The 17499-nt window shown below is 38.6% G+C and overlaps 2 protein-coding genes across 2 annotated transcripts; both read left to right on the top strand.

Annotated features, from left to right (window-relative positions):
* The first annotated feature begins 3331 nt into the window (after positions 1-3331).
* Positions 3332-8621, top strand: foxp3a (forkhead box P3a). Its single transcript, XM_062998392.1, has 9 exons — positions 3332-3430; positions 4686-4784; positions 4917-5004; positions 5160-5210; positions 5876-6014; positions 6759-6835; positions 6927-7028; positions 8124-8245; positions 8349-8621. The coding sequence occupies exons 1-9, from the start codon at positions 3333-3335 to the stop codon at positions 8389-8391; spliced, it is 819 nt and encodes a 272-aa protein (XP_062854462.1). The 5' UTR covers position 3332; the 3' UTR covers positions 8392-8621.
* Positions 8622-9365: 744 nt separating this feature from the next.
* On the top strand, positions 9366-16806 carry tspy (testis specific protein Y-linked). The gene is made up of 7 exons (XM_062998391.1): positions 9366-10500; positions 12122-12199; positions 12293-12398; positions 12491-12645; positions 13436-13512; positions 14170-14291; positions 15793-16806. Exons 1-7 carry the CDS (start codon positions 9682-9684, stop codon positions 15963-15965), a joined length of 1530 nt encoding a protein of 509 aa, XP_062854461.1. The 5' UTR covers positions 9366-9681; the 3' UTR covers positions 15966-16806.
* Positions 16807-17499: the final 693 nt, after the last annotated feature.

The following is a 17499-nucleotide window of genomic DNA, read 5'->3' as shown; positions in this document are numbered from 1 at the left end:
GCTCCCTTTTGTAAAAGTTTATGTTTTGTTTAATCATCTAACAGTTTTGATTCACATGGACATATGAAATGGTCATTTATTTATTTATTATACACCCTTGTATAATAAATTTTAATAGATTATTAAGTTACATGTAATGTAAGCTAGATAGTTAGAAAGTGGGCTTTTTGCTGGCAAACTGCAATGGCACTGACTCTCGTTGTTCTTGTACAATGACAGTAAAGGTATTCGTATTCGTATCGCAGGATAATCAAATGATTTCTGTGCAGCTGTGACTGTCTTATTCATTCTCCTGTACAATTTGTACACCAATGAATGTAACATGTGATCAGGGTTGAAGATGACTCCGTTTTTGTGAGTCTGGTACAGAACAAGCAGGTCAGGCTTGGCACAGTGGTAGTTTGATATGCCCTTTTCTTACTCCAACTAAATATAGTTTTTAAAAAGTATAAAGAATTGATTGAAAAATATCTTCTAATACTCTATTATACCTACATACAGGTATATATTAATTAAAGACTAAAATCGTGGATGGCTATATAAACTGGAGCATTGTATTGGATAACTTAACAGCTAACAAAAACGCATGTACAGTGTATCACAAAAGTGAGTACACCCCTCACATTTCTGCAAATATTTCATTATATCTTTTCATGGGACAACACTATAGACATGAAACTTGGATATAACTTAGAGTAGTCAGTGTACAACTTGTATAGCAGTGTAGATTTACTGTCTTCTGAAAATAACTCGACACACAGCCATTAATGTCTAAATAGCTGGCAACATAAGTGAGTACACCCCACAGTGAACATGTCCAAATTGTGCCCAAATGTGTCGTTGTCCCTCCCTGGTGTCATGTGTCAAGGTCCCAGGTGTAAATGGGGAGCAGGGCTGTTAAATTTGGTGTTTTGGGTACAATTCTCTCATACTGGCCACTGGATATTCAACATGGCACCTCATGGCAAAGAACTCTCTGAGGATGTGAGAAATAGAATTGTTGCTCTCCACAAAGATGGCCTGGGCTATAAGAAGATTGCTAACACCATGAAACTGAGCTACAGCATGGTGGCCAAGGTCATACAGCAATTTTCCAGGACAGGTTCCACTCGGAACAGGCTTCGCCAGGGTCGACCAAAGAAGTTGAGTCCACGTGTTCGGCGTCATATCCAGAGGTTGGCTTTAAAAAATAGACACATGAGTGCTGCCAGCATTTCTGCAGAGGTTGAAGACGTGGGAGGTCAGCCTGTCAGTGCTCAGACCATACGCCGCACACTGCATCAACTCGGTCTGCATGGTCGTCATCCCAGAAGGAAGCTGACGCACAAGAAAGCCAGCAAACAGTTTGCTGAAAACAAGCAGTCCAAGAACATGGATTACTGGAATGCCCTGTGGTCTGACGAGACCAAGATAACCTTGTTTGGCTCAGATGGTGTCCAGCATGTGTGGCGGCGCCCTGGTGAGAAGTACCAAGACAACTGTATCTTGCCTACAGTCAAGCATGTTGGTGGTAGCATCATGGTCTTGGGCTGCATGAGTGTTGCTGGCACTGGGGAGCTGCAGTTCATTGAGGGAAACATGAATTTCAACATGTACTGTGACATTCTGAAACAGAGCATGATCCCCTCCCTTCGAAAACTGGGCCTCATGGCAGTTTTCCAACAAGATAACGACCCCAAACACAACCTCCAAGATGACAACTGCCTTGCTGAGGAAGCTGAAGGTAAAGGTGATGGACTAAACCCAATTGAGCACCTGTGGCGCATCCTCAAGTTGAAGGTGGAGGAGTTCAAGGTGTCTAACATCCACCAGCTCCGTGATGTCATCATGGAGGAGTGGAAGAGGATTCCAGTAGCAACCTGTGCAGCTCTGGTGAATTCCATGCCCAGGAGGGTTAAGGCAGTGCTGGATAATAATGGTGGTCACACAAAATATTGACACTTTGGGCACAATTTGGACATGTTCACTGTGGGGTGTACTCACTTATGTTGCCAGCTATTTAGACATTAATGGCTGTATGTTGAGTTATTTTCAGAAGACAGTAAATCTACACTGCTATACAAGTTGTACACTGACTACTCTAAGTTATATCCAAGTTTCATGTCTATAGTGTTGTCCCATGAAAAGATATAATAAAATATTTGCAGAAATGTGAGGGGTGTACTCACTTTTGTGATACACTGTATATGTTTTAAATTAGGTATCTTATTAAAATGTTTGTGAAAAGTTTAATTTACTTACTAGTAAGTTTTATCTGAGTTTTACAGCTACAGTCTTAACCTTTCATATAGTCACTAAGTTAGTCAGGCTTCATTTGTGTAACCAGAGTAGATCCGCTGACTGCCATCTTAAAGAGGTGTGTAGATAAAATTGCAGAAATATTTCCAAAAAAGTATGGTAAAGCTTTAAACTCACCTCAATTTAAGCATTTACAGTTTAATAACACATACACAATCAGAGTAGAAGTAAATATAAAACATAAAATGACTGAAATATTGAAAGCAGAAAAAATATACGTAAAACACAGGTCCCCAACCCAATTCAACCTAGTATAAAACATACATATAACATCATTTAAAATACTAGATATATTAGGATATTAGATACTTACCAACCTCGTTATCCTGGTCAGGGTCATGGTGGATACAGTGTCACCTGAGAACACTGGGCCAGAGGCAGGAAAAGTGGACAGGATGACAGTCTCTCACATGTTTTTAGGGGTTGGCAGGAAAAAAAAGTGTAGACAAGGAACTGAAAGAATATGTACACACACACACACACACACACACACACACACACACACACACACACACACACACACACACACACACACACACACACACATACTCCAAAACCTTGCTGAAAACAATAATGGTTTGATATGAATAGACATTCTGTATATTTTGCACCAAAATATGGAGTCTATGCAAATGTACATTTGTTATTGTTTCCCATCTTTAATTTGTCCCCAGCTCTATTTGGTTAGTAAACTTGATGAAATTACCAATTAATGTATATTTAATGTATCTGAACGTGTATTATCTTTATAACCTAAAACCTTCTGTTCTGTATCCAGACTTACAGTGACAAAACCAGCAATCAACATCAGCAGTTCAGGCTGCAGAGGCCATCAGTTCTACGCAAGGGCTACCAGACTCTGCCAAATGGTAGGGTTAGGGGTATTTTAACATGATGCTTAACCTGCACCTCATTCAAAATAAACATTTTCAGCCAGTATTTATTTTATTTAAACATAATATCTAACAGTAAATCTATTTTTATCCACAGCATTGTCCAGTCAGTCTGGTATGGGTGACAGCTCAACTGAAACCATGTGTAAGACTGAAATGAACAATATTACAAGCTGTCACAGCAGGGAAAATGATTCTGGCTCAAGTTCAAGACAGAGCACACCAGAGCGCAAGACAGAGTAAGTGCAGATACAAAAAATCCTATTTTATTTAGAAAACTGTAGTACCTGAAAACACACACATTATACATGCCAAACTCCTTAAAGACAATAACTACAGGATTAAACCCAGGCCTCTGAGACCTAAGAACCACCCATTAAGTAACAAGACTTTTGTATAAGTATGGCTATGTGTGTAAATCTTAATAAAAACTTCTTTTTATATATTTTTTTAACTGCAACAGTGAAATTAGTAAACAGGGGAAGAAAAAAAACATGTGGTAAATTTACCTTATGCAGCAAAGTGATGACATAGTGACATGACATGCAAATAAATTAGTGTGATGGGAAGAAAATCAGAACTTAGAACACAAATCTATCTGGTGTTGTGCTGTAAGTTGAACGAAAAGCTGAATTTAATGGATAAACTTCCAAATGGCACTGGGCATGCAAATATCCAATCGCTCCAGGAATGTTTTCATCCTATAATATTTTGTCATTTATGATTACTCACTCACTTACTTTCTTAACCGCTTATCCAGTTATGGTCGTAGGGGGGTGCTGGAGCCTATCCCAGCTTTTCAATGGGCGCAAGGCACACAGTAACACCCTGGACAGGGCGCCAGTCCATCGCAGGGCAGACACACATACACACACACACACACACCCATTCACCTATAGGGCAATTCAGTGTCTCCAATTAACCTGACTGCATGTTTTTGGACTGTGGGAGGAAACCGGAGCTCCCAGAGGAAACCCACGCAGACACGGGGAGAACATGCAAACTCCGCACAGAAAGGACCCGGACCGCCCCGCCTGGGGATCAAACCCAGGACCTTCTTGCTGTGAGGCGACAGTGCTACCCAACGAGCCACTGTGCCGGCCCCATTCATGATTAATGTATTCTAAATTAAATTAAATTAAATGTACAGATCATATGTTGCTCTACTAAAGCAATGAATTTCAATTACACTGAATTTCTAAAGTAATCAGATTGTCAGCAGTTTTTATATTAAAGAGTTAAGTAATTCACTAAGTGTTAGACTTGTTTTAGTAATCATTAACTATCTAGTGTGTCTCAAAATGCAGCAGCAATTAATGACAAATATGTAATACCTGTATTATAAGTTGATAATGAAATAACTAATATTAGCACCATGCAGTAATCTGATAATAAACTGTTCAATGCACAACTCATTATATTATATGTCCACGTATAAGGTTACAAACTACATATTCTTTGTTAAAACATGTTATTACATATATCTATCCAAAGTCTTTCACAGGTAGCCTCAGAAAGTGCATTATTTAGCAAAGAGGTGTGCAAATGGCCAGGCTGCAAGCAAGCATTCAAAGAACACACTCTCTTCCTGAAGTGAGTAATAACATTAGTGATTTTTTAAACAAACTATTAGTCCTTAAATGCACTATATGTACATAGAAAGCAGCGATTTTTAATTAATGTGAATTAATTAATGTCTTGTTCTATGAATTGTGTACATAACAGACATCTCTGTTCTGAGCATGGCTTTGGAGACAAAACCATTGAACAATGGAGAATGCAGAGAGATATGGTTCAGCGCATCGAGAGTCAGGTACCCACATTCACCAAAAATATTTACATTTTAGTTCGTGCATTCTACTACTACTACTACTACTAATAATAATAATAATAATGATATTATTATTGGTATTATTATCTAAGGAAAAATTGATAATGATAACTGAAAATGTTGTGATATTTCTGCAGCTAAATATGGAAAGGCAAAGACTACAGTTCATGTCCCTGCATCTGCATGATGTAAGAGCATTCATACTATAATGCTTTTAAAATAGATAAGCATACTATACACCGATGAGGCATAACATTATAACATTAGGTGAAGTGAATAACACTGATTATCTCTTCATCACGGCACCTGTTAGTGGGTGGGATATATTAGGCAGCAAGTGAACATTTTATCCTCAAAGTTGATGTGTTAGAAGCAGGAAAAATGGGCGAGCTTAAGGATTTGAGCGAGTTTGATAAGGGCCAAATTGTGATGGCTAGACAACTGGGTCAGAGCATCTCCAAAACTGCAGCTCTTGTGGGGTGTTCCCGGTCTGCAGTGGTCGGTATCTATCAAAAGTGGTCCAAGGAGGGAACAGTGGTAAATCAATGACAGGGTCATGGGCGGCCAAGGCTCACTGATGCACGTGGGGAGCGAAGGCTGGCCCGTGTGGTTTGATCCAACAGACGAGCTACTGTAGCTCAAATTGCTGAAGAAGTTAATGCTGGTTCTGATAGAAAGGTGTCAGAAGACACAGTGCATCACAGTTGCAGGGCTGTTTTTGCAGCAAAAGGGGGATCAACACAATATTAGGAAGGTGGTCATAATGTTATGCCTCATCGGTGTATACAGTATATTGCATTGAACTCTAACAGTGATTGTCCATGACAAGAGTATCACTGCACTTTTTCTTCAGACTAACTCAAGACTGAATCAGTCCAGCACTCAGTCAGAAAACCTGCAGTCCTGTCAAAGTTTGAGTAGCCAAAGCACCATCTCTGCCGACATGGTACCTTCAGGATACTGGCACATCCCTTCCTTACACTTCATACAAGGTAAATAAAACATTCCACCTATTCACCTGACATAACCAATCAGATGGATGAGTTGTTCTTCCCTGTCAGTTATGCATCAGGATATCAGTCTGACGTGTGGTTTTAGATGGAACACTGAATGGAGGCTGTACATTTGTTGGGGAGTTTTATACCTCTTAGCTTTCACAAAAAAAAAGCTAAGGGCGCTTAGTGGTGCAGCAGTGAATCGCGCTAGCCCACTATCACTGGGATGCTATTGGCTTGTCTGGCATCTGCATACAGACAAGATTGGCAATGTCTCAGGGGTGTGTGTGTGTGTGACCAAAACCTCATGATGGATTGGTGTCCTGTCTGGGGTGTGTTACTGCATTGTATGTTACGGCATTGTCTTTTTCACCACAAGATGTACTATATTTAAAATACTTACTTTAGAATTATTATGGTGAGGTGGTATTTGGTGGTGTTTTTTTCCATTTTTAAGTAGTGAAAAACACTTAATATTAAATATCAAATAAGGGAAAAACATTTTGACAGTAGACTCGAACCATTTGCACCTTGAAGTATATGGCCAAACACATGTGGACACTCTGACCATATAATATATATACATATACGTATAATTTTATACAAATTGGTTCACGGTGGTTGTGGCTAAAACACCAGATGGGGTGTAAAATACATTTGTCTACATAGTTTTTGGCTGTAAATATGTCCAACATGTATGACATTCTTTAGCTCATGATTTTTGAAAAAATTATTCCTCAGGAATCGTCCCCAGCATCGAGTGCTACAATTTTACAAACATAAGGCCCCCATTTACCTATGCATCCATGATTAGATGGGTAAGTGTGCACTTTGTCTTCACATGTACATTCCTCTCAATTATTTTTAATGCTCATCAGGTACATTTCCTTTCTTTCTGGTGTCACTTAGGCAATTCTCGAATCTCCAGAGAAGCATTTGACGCTGAATGAAATCTATCACTGGTTTACACGCAAGTTTTATTACTTCCGCCAGAACCCCACTACTTGGAAAGTAAGCAACACCTTGTACTTCTTGCTCTGTGACTCAGTGACCACAAACAGAGAGATTCTAAAACCACAACTATCAGTTCTTATTAAACCGAACATAAAAACATGAGAGGAGCTAACAAGTAGCCTGTTTTTGGATTTGTTTTAGCCTAGTGGTAGCTAAAATATTGTTTTTTTAAAGATATTTTTGTAGTTTGATAATATGTCTGTAATTTGGTTTCTCTTTAACCTTTAATTAAAGTACAAAGTATTTTTAATGACCGTACAACATTTAGTTTTCTCACCTCTCAAATTATTAAAAAGTGTAATTAAAAGGAAAGGTGATGAAACACAGAAGTAAACAAGCCTTTGCCCTATTTTTGAGTGTTGCCAGCATCAAATTCTACATTTGTTTATATTTATAAAATACATTAAGGTTGTCAGTAAAAACATTGAAAATCTTTTAACTTTAGCCAGTTTAACAATTAAAGCAAATATTGTTTTCTACATTTTACTTTTCTGAAATTATGGTTTGTAGAAAATTAAACAACAAATCTATGTGCATTGCTTACATCTTAAATCATTTTAAAACGTTGATTGCCCTTTGCTGCTTTAAAAGCCTGTACTTTTCAAGAATGGCTTCCCATTATAATTAAAAGATAAACAGATAAATGTACTAATATTTGGCCAGATACCAATGTTAGTCAATAAGACCTGCTAAAAGTTACTATTTAATTTCAGCTCACATGTGTAAGATTGAGTCAGGGCTTTGTGCAGGCCAGTGATGATAATGTGAGGCTTGTGTGCAAGTAATCTGTCATAAGATTCCGGTGAACAGTTCTTGTGCTAACGTAGCTTCCAATGAAAGCTTTTTTTTTTTACCTCACATGATGTAGCTTTCAGTTGCCATGTTTTTCAAGTTGTTGTTCCCCATAGAGAATTTTATTACAAGTAACTGAGCCTTTCAGTATAACCTATACTACAGCTAATTTATTTCTAACTACGTATTACAGCGCCCACATATATTTAGGCATGTAAAGTATCTTGACAGTTATGCAAAAGTCTGTAAACTCTGAAAGATATTTCTGTTCAATTGATATTTTAACCCCCACACATTTAGAATGCAGTGCGACACAACCTCAGCCTCCATAAGTGCTTTGTGCGTGTCGATGGAAGGAAAGGCTCAGTTTGGACCGTGGATGAGGAAGAATTTCTAAAAAAAAAAGGGCAGAAGTTACACAGGTACACTATCCAACAATATCATATAGTTCTGACCTAAGACTTACATAAACTAATTAAGATGATTAAAACGAACCATGTGTAATTACTACTTTATTTTCTGCAGGAATCAAGATATGAGCTGGATGGCACACATGTTTTATTCTTGAAATTGTATTCCTCAGTGCTGACTCACATTGTGAGACTCTCTGAGTAACCACCACAAAACCTCAATGTGTCTTTCTGCATATCCATAAGTAATTTCTGATTTACTTCAGTTTCCTTTTTTATTGACCTTAAATAGGCCAAGGAAGCAGAAGCTGAATATGAAGCTTAGCTAAGGAAATATATTACACATGTGTAAAAACATAAAATACTAAAGTATACAATCGTTACATTCTATTGTACTCACAATGTTTTGACTTGTTTTACTAAATAAAATATTATTAATAAGTTACATACTGCAAGTCCTTCTGCATTTTGCCATTGATTAATAATACAATAATGCAATTACAGTGTCTTATGATCTTTTTTGATGGGAATGCTTCAGAACCAGAAAGTCAATCTCAAATATTTGGAGTAACAACAATACGGGTCAAGTTTGTGTAGTACATTCTGCTGTACAACATTTACCTTTTTTACTACTACAGACATAAGTAGCACTTAATAAAACAAACGAGCAAAAACAAATACGTTTTTCTAATGAATGCACTCTGTAGAGTTGGGAGTCTATCTTAAAAAGAGTCGATTCTCTTATTCAATTCATTGACAACTAAGATTCGAAAGCTTTGGAGTTAATTCCAGGCGGTAAATCATTAGCTCTAGTTCGTGTAATAGATTTCGCAGTTTAGTTTGCGTTACCTCCTAACTTTGAGCAAAAGAGTTTATTACTGTTTAATTTTGCAAAATGTTATTTATGTTGTTAACTTTGTGGAATCGAATTGTATCGATTCCTAACATAACCCTGCAATTAGATTCAGAGTCGACTCTAAGATATCTGGTTGACCGGGTCTGGCGCTTCACTGGGTTGTGCTTTTTAATTGGCTGGGACGATTTTTGCGCCACGCGGCTCGGCCAATGAGAGCTTTGTTTTCGTCGTTCGTATCAAAAACAACACATCTTCAGACAAATGGCGAACGGAAGGAGAAATTATAAACAAGTACGCGGAGTCGGAATTTACAGACCAGTGTTTTACATTGAAGTAAGAGTTTAATTGTTAGTAAAACTGCACAGTTGCGAGTGCATTAAGTGTTGGGCTATAATTAGTATAGGCCTGTAGTATTTAGACAAGGACAAAAGTGCTATTCGTCTATGCAAACGGGTTAGCCGGCTGTTTAGCTAGTTGGCTAACAACCGCCTAAGTAGTTCGATCAGTTAAGATCAAGGAATTTGCATCCGTTTTCCTGTAGGTAAAAAACAACATATTCAAACGCGATAACGTGCGCTCACTGATATCTAAAATGAGTTCAACATCGGACAGCGGTATTAAACCGTCCGAGTCTAATAAGAGAGCCGCAAGCCCACAGGAGCAATCAGACTCCCCGCCGTCAAAACAGTCTAAAGTGGACGATCAGAACGATGAACAGATCGATTCGTGTGAGCACACTGAAAAAGATGCAGATGGAATAAAAAGTAAAGTTCCAACAGGATCAGATAATAATGCTGCTCCCGAAAAGAGCGCGAATGGTGCAGACAGCGCGAGTGAGCCAGACAGCTGCGGTGAACGCGCAGTAACAGATAAAGACTCGGCTGGAGGAGCCGCGATGGCTGCAGCTGAAGTGCTCGCGAGTCTGACCGGCGGCGGGAATCACGATACCGAGACACCGTGCTCGTCCAGACAAGCCATCGAAGAGAACCTAGCCGACCAGTGGAACCGTTCAGATCGTCCAGGGCTAGAACAGGCTGACAGCTCATCGGGCGCACCGAGACGCGGCACAGTGCGGGTACGGCAGCGGGTGCGCGCTCGCCGAGCAGAGGAGGAGGAAGAAGAGGAGGAAGAAGACTCTCTGTCCTTGTCCTCATCCACAGCCAGCTCTAACGATGATGATGGTGAGCAGCGAGATGACGGTGAGTGCTCTATCGTGGCGGTGCAAATGGCCCCCGAGCTGCGGCGATCGGTGGCGATGCTTGCGCATGTGCAGATGCGACTGGAAGCGTTAGAGAGGAAAGGTGCGCGTCTACACCGGCGCATCGAGCTTAAACTGAGCCGCCAGAAGCGCCCGCACCACGATCAGCGCGCCTCCATCGCCCTGAGCATCCCGGGATTCTGGCTCACTGCTGTATCCTTTTAACAGGCACATGGAACCTCTCTCTCTTTAGTGATGTTTTGGGTCAGTAATGACCTTGACATGTAATGCTCTGTAATTTAACTATCAGTCTTTTGTTGCATGGTCTCTTCTTGGGTAAGATGTTTTGCATAAAAATTCCACTCGCCTAGCATATATTTATATAATTGTATTAATCATAAATTAATTGATTAACTTAATTGGTGGATCAGGTCTGATAAGCAAGTAAATGCAATGTATACAGATCTGCTGTCCCTTAGCTGTGCATTTTTAATTTGTTTAGTGCACAGTTTTAGTTCTCATAGTTTCCACTGGTTTAGGGCAGTTGTAGCCTAGTGGTTAAGGTACTGGACTAGTAATCAGAAAGTTGCCGATTCAAGCCTCATCTCTGCCAGGTTGCAACAGTTGGGCCCTTGATCAAGGTGGAAAGAGTAGTACCAAATATTGTACTCAGGTAAAAGTACTATTACTTTAATGAATTTTTACTTAAGTAGGAGTAACATTTCTAGTCTAAAAATCTACTGAAGTAAAAAGTAACTCATTTAAAATGTACTCAGAGTAAACGTTACTTAGTTACTTTTTTAACAGGGGGGGGGGGTGGGTGTCTCCTGTGTAATGCAAACAGGACAAGTGGATATAAATCTTACAATAGTTGTTTTTAATTAAAATATAATATAAAAAAACATGTTGATACAACATTTAAAACATTTAGGGATGTGTAATGTGTCCTTTAAGTACAGACCATCCCATAAAACTTTTTTAAACTGTATAACCACTGAAGTTGGCATTAATTGTGGATTCTTTTCATCACCTACAAATACCAAACAACAGTCATACTGCAAATCTCATAACTCAAAACAAGTCAAGGTTACAAGTGTTGTGACTTTCACTAAATGACCCAAAGAAAACCTTCGAGATGTAAGACAAAACTTTGCCATTCTTTGACATCAGACTGTGTTATGTTGTCAAATAACGAAACATCAAACTCCAAACATGTTAAACTTTTAAAATCATTCTTCCCTACTCTATACCTAGATTACAGCTCCTTTATTTTAGCACCGGTTTATTTTCCATCGCAGAATTCACTGCAGCAGTTTCCCAGACGCGATTCTTTTAGCGTTTTTATTTTTTTTACTCAGTAACGGATGTTATTTAAAATGTAGCGAATTACAAATCTTTTTAATACAAAACATACATAAGTAAAAGTAAAATTACTGGTTGTAAAATCTACTTTAAAAAGTACAAGTACACAAAAAAAACTACTCAATTACAGTAACGTGAGTAAATGTAATTCGTTACTTTCCACCTCTGATCAAGGCCCTTAATTTTAAGGTGATAAAAATTGGATGCTTAATGGTATGATGTTTACAATTACTTATACTGTGGGGGATTATGACTAAAATGTATCTATTTTTTAAACTTGTACACATTTTACCTTGTCACAAATGTTATTACTATTTCATAACCCATATAAAATTTAAACGTAAATAATATACATAATCCAATAAAATTTTTACTTATTTAAATATTATTTTCTGTCATATTATTTTACATTTTTTAATATTTTGTGTTGCTTAATGTACATATGTAGTTTGCTTAACAATAACTATTCTAGCTTCTCAACCACCCACACCTGTCAGCTCAAGTTGATGAAAATGATGAAGATGCTCTTAGCTACATGAACAATTTGGAGGTAAAATACCCCACCTCTATCCCCACATTAAATATATGGTACATTCTACAAAGCCCCTTTATTTCCATTGTGCTTATAATGTGTCTCATGCAGGTTGAAACTTTCAAAAACAACAAACTCGGCTACCGAATTTCCTTTCACTTCCGTCGGAATCCGTTCTTTCAGAACAAAGTCATAATGAAAGAGCTTCATCTTGGAGGTAGATTTTCACAATCACTACTGTTCTGTTGCTATTTTTTGTCTAGACAGTCTATAGTGTTACATAGTTTATAACATTGTTTTTTCTTTCAGGATCCCCAGTTTCTTTTTCAAATCCAATTCTGTGGCATCCTGGTGAGTCTTTAACAGGAAATGCTGAACCAAGACGAAACTCACGGGGAGTTTATCAGAGCTTCTTTCACTGGTTTAATGATCACAGCAATCCTGGGAAGGATGATATAGCCCAGGTATATAACGGCTATATCCTTAATGTATTATAAAAGTTTAAAAAAAGTTTAAAACCAAATGTCTTATGTGTAATTTTTTACAAGTGCTTTGTGTATACAGTCCATTATCAGTTATTTGAATCTGGGTACAAAATGGTTGTGGCAGAGGCCCAAATTTGGTCTTATAGTCTGAACAAATATTAACGTGTAGTAGTGATAATAGGCGTTTGTGTGCCACAGGCCGTAAGTGGCCCACAGATTACATGGCCCACCCTTTATATTGACATACAATAAATCACTCACTCACTCTCTTAAACACTTATCCAATTATGGTCACGGGGGGAGGGGTGCTGGAGCCTATCCCAGCTTTTCAATGTGCACAAGGCACACGGTAACACCCTGGACGGGGCGCCTGTCCATCACAGGGCAGACACACATACACACACCCATTCACCTATAGGGCAATTCAGTGTCTCCAATTAGCCTGACTGCATGTTTTTGGACTGTGGGAGAAAACCGGAGCTCCCGGAGGAAACCCACGTAGACACGGGGAGAACATGCAAACTCCGCACAGAAAGGACCCGGACCGCCCCGCCTGGGGATCGAACCCAGGACCTTCTTGCTGTGAGGCGACAGTGCTACCCACCGAGCCACCGCACCGCCCTGACATACAGTAAATGCACATGAAAAATGATCATAGTGCATAATGTGTAATTCATTTTGAGTTGTTCCTTTATGGTTGATTAACATGGTTATTATATGTGGTTATACTAGGTTTAACAATTTAATTCACATTGCTTTTTTAATGTAGATCTTAAAGGATGACCTGTACAAAAACCCTCTCAGGTACTACCTGACTCCACTGTGGGAACCACAAGAAAACGGCAGGTAATAGAACACTCGGCACTCTCAGTCCAGATTAGTGAGGTCATAGTTTGTTACTTTTATTTTAAGTTGCAAAGCACCTTAAGGCTCGGGCTTGTAATTCATTATTTTCTCACTTAAATACTCATTTACTCATGATTGATTAGCAGACTGTATCAGAGCTGTCACAGGTGTATGGAAGAAATGAGAAATCTTTTTCTCATAGTTTCATCAAGCAAAATGTGTTTTTGAGATGTCTAATGTGTTGAGATGTTTGGGATGGGAGGACTATTTCAACAGTAGATGTTTGGTGCTGTGCATTCCCAGCAGGAAGGATGCATTTAGGTCATTCATTAAACAACCTCCGACTGTGATTCGGTTCTCAACGACTGGGGGTGTTGAGCACTAAGCACTGTTAAAAAAAATTCCAGTCATTTCTCTGCACCACTTCTTATCGTGGAAACACGCTTGTAAATGTGTTAATAATAACAGGCTCGTTTATTTCCAAGGATTACAGCAATTCTTAAGCAGTAAATTATGCTAGCCCACGACCGCTGTGATCCAGGGCGTCTACGTACAGACATGATTGTTGTGACCCTGCATTTGCATGACTGATGAAATAGCGCGAGCAGTAATTTACACTTCCCCTTTGAACAACCTACCTGAATATTTCTTTGCCAGCAAACCCAAACCACAGCAGAACAGCAATGGGGATGAGTGTGTGATCATCTCGGACTCTGACGATGACCAGGAACAGGAGGAACGAGATGACAAGGGTGATGAAGATGACATTCAAATCTCAGGTAATAATCTGAAACCAGACACAGAAACTGATGATGAGGTGTGACATGTAAATATTAGACATCTCAGACAAATAGTGTTTACTGTATTCAAAACAATTATGCTAATGTTAGAATGTTTGTAAACAATTTAATAATAAATTAGATGATCTTTTAAGTTGGAAAAAGCTAAAAGTGTAATCAGGATTAAAATATGATTATTTAGGGAATCCTTGAAAAAATATAGACTCACTGGCCACTTTAATATGAACACCTTTGTATTACTTAGCACAAGGTAAGTGTGCTTTGCTTTCAGTGCAGTGTTTTACCACATCCCAAGAGCACTTTACTGCATTTAGATCTGGTGACTAGGAAGGCCATTGAAGTGCACAGAACTAGTTTTTTATGGACTCAGTCTGAGTTAACTTGTGCTTTGTGTTATATTACTTTTATGCTAGAAGTAGCCAAAAGAAATCTTAAATTGTGGTTATAAAGGAATGTACTTGGTCAGCAACAATACTCAAATATGCACATGGCATTAAGGAATGCTTGATTGTTATAAGGGGCCCAATGTGTGCCAAAACATTCACTTTACCAATACACCACCAATTTCAACCAGAACCTTTGACACATTTTAGGTCGGGTCCATGAATTTATGCTGTTTATGCCAAATTCTGACTCTACAATCTGCATGTCTCAACAGAAATCAATATTCATTAAGTCATGCAGCTTTTTTCTATCCATAACTGATCTGCACCAACATCTGTTAGGTCAGTTGTCTCAATTACTAACTAAAGGTGTTTTAGCCAAGCCTGTTGTTAACAGGTGTATACAAATAATTGTGTAAAATAAATTAGATTATTTTAGCTTTGTGGCAACAGTTTTGGAAAAGGCTTTTCCTGTACCGACATGATTATGCTCTGCGCACAAAACAAAGTCCATAAAGGTCCCTAACCTCAATCCCACTAAACACCCTTGGGATAAACTGGAATTTCGATTGTGTAACATCTGGTGACAGTGGTAGTCTAGTGGGTAGATCTATTAATCAAAAAATTGTCTGTTCAAATCCAGTCTCTGCTATGCATTGGGCTGTTGGGCCCTTTAACTCTGTCTGCTCCAGGGGTGCCGTACAATGGCTGACCCTGTGCTCTGACCCCAACTTACAAAGAAGCTAGGATATGCAAAAAAGCATTTTATTGTACTGCACACATGTATGTGTATATATGACAAACAAAGGCATTCTTCTATTGTTTTTCTGTGCCTGCCTTCTCAAACACTCTTTTGAATGGGCACAGACACACTGTGAAACGTGTCTGTCTTCATAGAGGAGTGGAGGCAGTTATAGCTGCAGAGAGGAAAACAACTAGGAATAGGGTTAGGGTTAGGGTTAGTTTGTCCAACAAGCTTGTGGCAAAGTGGCACATGATTGGCTGATAGGATTGTTTCATGAATGTGCAGGTATTCCTAATAAAGTGGCCACTTTAGTTATGTATTAAATTATTTATGTGATATGTGTTTTTTCTAGGTTCTGATGAAAGTGACCAAGAGGCAGTGGAGTCTTCCAATGAGGGGCAGGAGCAAGTGGATATAGAGGAAGTCGAAGACTCACGTGGCTCAGGTAGTTGTGATGACAGAAAGCAGGACCAGGAAGATGATGACATCGAGGTCAATGAAGATGAGGTAGAAGAGGAAAACTAACAACAATCATAATTAGTAATGAGGCATAATTTTATTCTTTGTGTTCTTTCTGTAAATGACGAGTTTATAAGGACGTTATTATGGCAGGTAATAAAGTAGCTTTTTTTGTCTGATCGCATCATGCCAGCAGTTTAGAGCAGAGCTGATGAGCTAATACAAGATGACACAATTTCATACCAGTTGTAGATGGAGATAAAAAAAAAAAAAAAAAATAAAAAAAAATCTCGTGAGTATGGTTAGTGAAAATTGGATTTGTTTTAAATGCAGGTGAAATATACACCGATCAGCAATAACATTAAAACCGGAAACCGGACCCACCAACATGAAAATGAATGAATGGTTAACTATATTCAGAATTAATCATATTCGTCATATGTTTATAATCTTGTTAAACTACCACATAATGCAAACACACTGTGTGCCTAGAAACCACTAAATCCTTCCTTCATTATTAGCTTTATTGTATAAGATTTGTTCTTATGTGAGGCGCTCAGGTGGTGCAACTGCTGAGATCTGGGGATTGATTTGTGGAAGTTTGATACATTATGTAAAATACCCAAAGCAAGTTCGTAATGAGTACATAATTATATAAAAGTGTATGAAAATTCCAGCCCCGGTTCCTACATCAAGGGTCATTTGGCTAAAAAGCTAAGATAAGGCTTTGTAATGACATGTGTATTTTGCCTTTAAACATGTAAGTATTATGAAAATAACAATAGTTTTGAAACTGTGACATTACTTCTGTCAGCACTAGCAGTAGATTATTTCAGGTGGTGTTCATGTGATTCTGCAGCATCAAATATACACATTAAAATCAGAACTTAAGAGTTAAATACTAACATTTACACACCATTTATTCTTGCTTTGTAAATGTAGTATTGTACTGGCTTTAATAATGCTTAATATCAGAAATTTTTTTAAACAGATTGATTTATTTGAACTGCTCTAGTTGAGTGAATGTATATTTCTGTTGATTCATGGCACAGAGTGTGTTTACATGTAGCTTTGGTGGTAGTAAAAAGTCAAAAAGATCAAAGTCAAAAAAGCCAATGTTACCATCATACTCCAACACCCTAAATCAGAGTGAAGGCTCCAGTCGTACCAGGTTCTTAGATACCAAATTCTGTTCGTGAGTTACATTTATTTTAGTGAGATAAACAGTGACATGGAAATTTGCAACGCCAACTTACAGTACAAAAAAAAACTTCGGAAAAAGTCAGACCTTCAACCAAACTCAGCAGAAGGTTTCTTCAACAGCTCGACTGCTCTGCTGTACTGACCTTCAAAGGTGCAGTGCTTAACATTGTTACACTGTTGATTCTAAACAGCGGATGTTATTCTGTTTTCATTTGACATATTACAGAACCCTACTACAAAATGTAGCCACAAGGTTTGCAGTAAGAAGGGCGCTTGGGTGGCGCAGCAGTCTTAACACGCTAGCATCTCACTGCAGAGAGGTCAAACTCGCCAGTCTGAACCGACCTGGTTGGGCGCTGCCATTGCGATATGCTATCAGGGCTAGATGGTCACATGG

Source organism: Trichomycterus rosablanca, chromosome 7 (genome assembly GCF_030014385.1).
Source record: "Trichomycterus rosablanca isolate fTriRos1 chromosome 7, fTriRos1.hap1, whole genome shotgun sequence".
Taxonomy (NCBI): domain Eukaryota; kingdom Metazoa; phylum Chordata; class Actinopteri; order Siluriformes; family Trichomycteridae; genus Trichomycterus; species Trichomycterus rosablanca.
This window is presented reverse-complemented; position numbering and strand designations above follow the sequence as displayed.

What these genes read in the sequence shown, in the direction of transcription:
- foxp3a (XM_062998392.1), top strand. Translation starts at nt 3,333, where the DNA reads ATGTGTAAGACTGAAATGAACAATATTACAAGCTGTCACAGCAGGGAA. An exon ending in ACACCAGAGCGCAAGACAGA is followed by an intron (nt 3,431 to 4,685) that starts GTAAGTGCAGAT and finishes ATCTATCCAAAG; the next exon opens with TCTTTCACAGGTAGCCTCAG. An exon ending in TGTCCCTGCATCTGCATGAT is followed by an intron (nt 5,211 to 5,875) that starts GTAAGAGCATTC and finishes CTTTTTCTTCAG; the next exon opens with ACTAACTCAAGACTGAATCA.
- tspy (XM_062998391.1), top strand. Translation starts at nt 9,682, where the DNA reads ATGAGTTCAACATCGGACAGCGGTATTAAACCGTCCGAGTCTAATAAG. An exon ending in GCTACATGAACAATTTGGAG is followed by an intron (nt 12,200 to 12,292) that starts GTAAAATACCCC and finishes TGTCTCATGCAG; the next exon opens with GTTGAAACTTTCAAAAACAA. An exon ending in AGATGACATTCAAATCTCAG is followed by an intron (nt 14,292 to 15,792) that starts GTAATAATCTGA and finishes TGTTTTTTCTAG; the next exon opens with GTTCTGATGAAAGTGACCAA.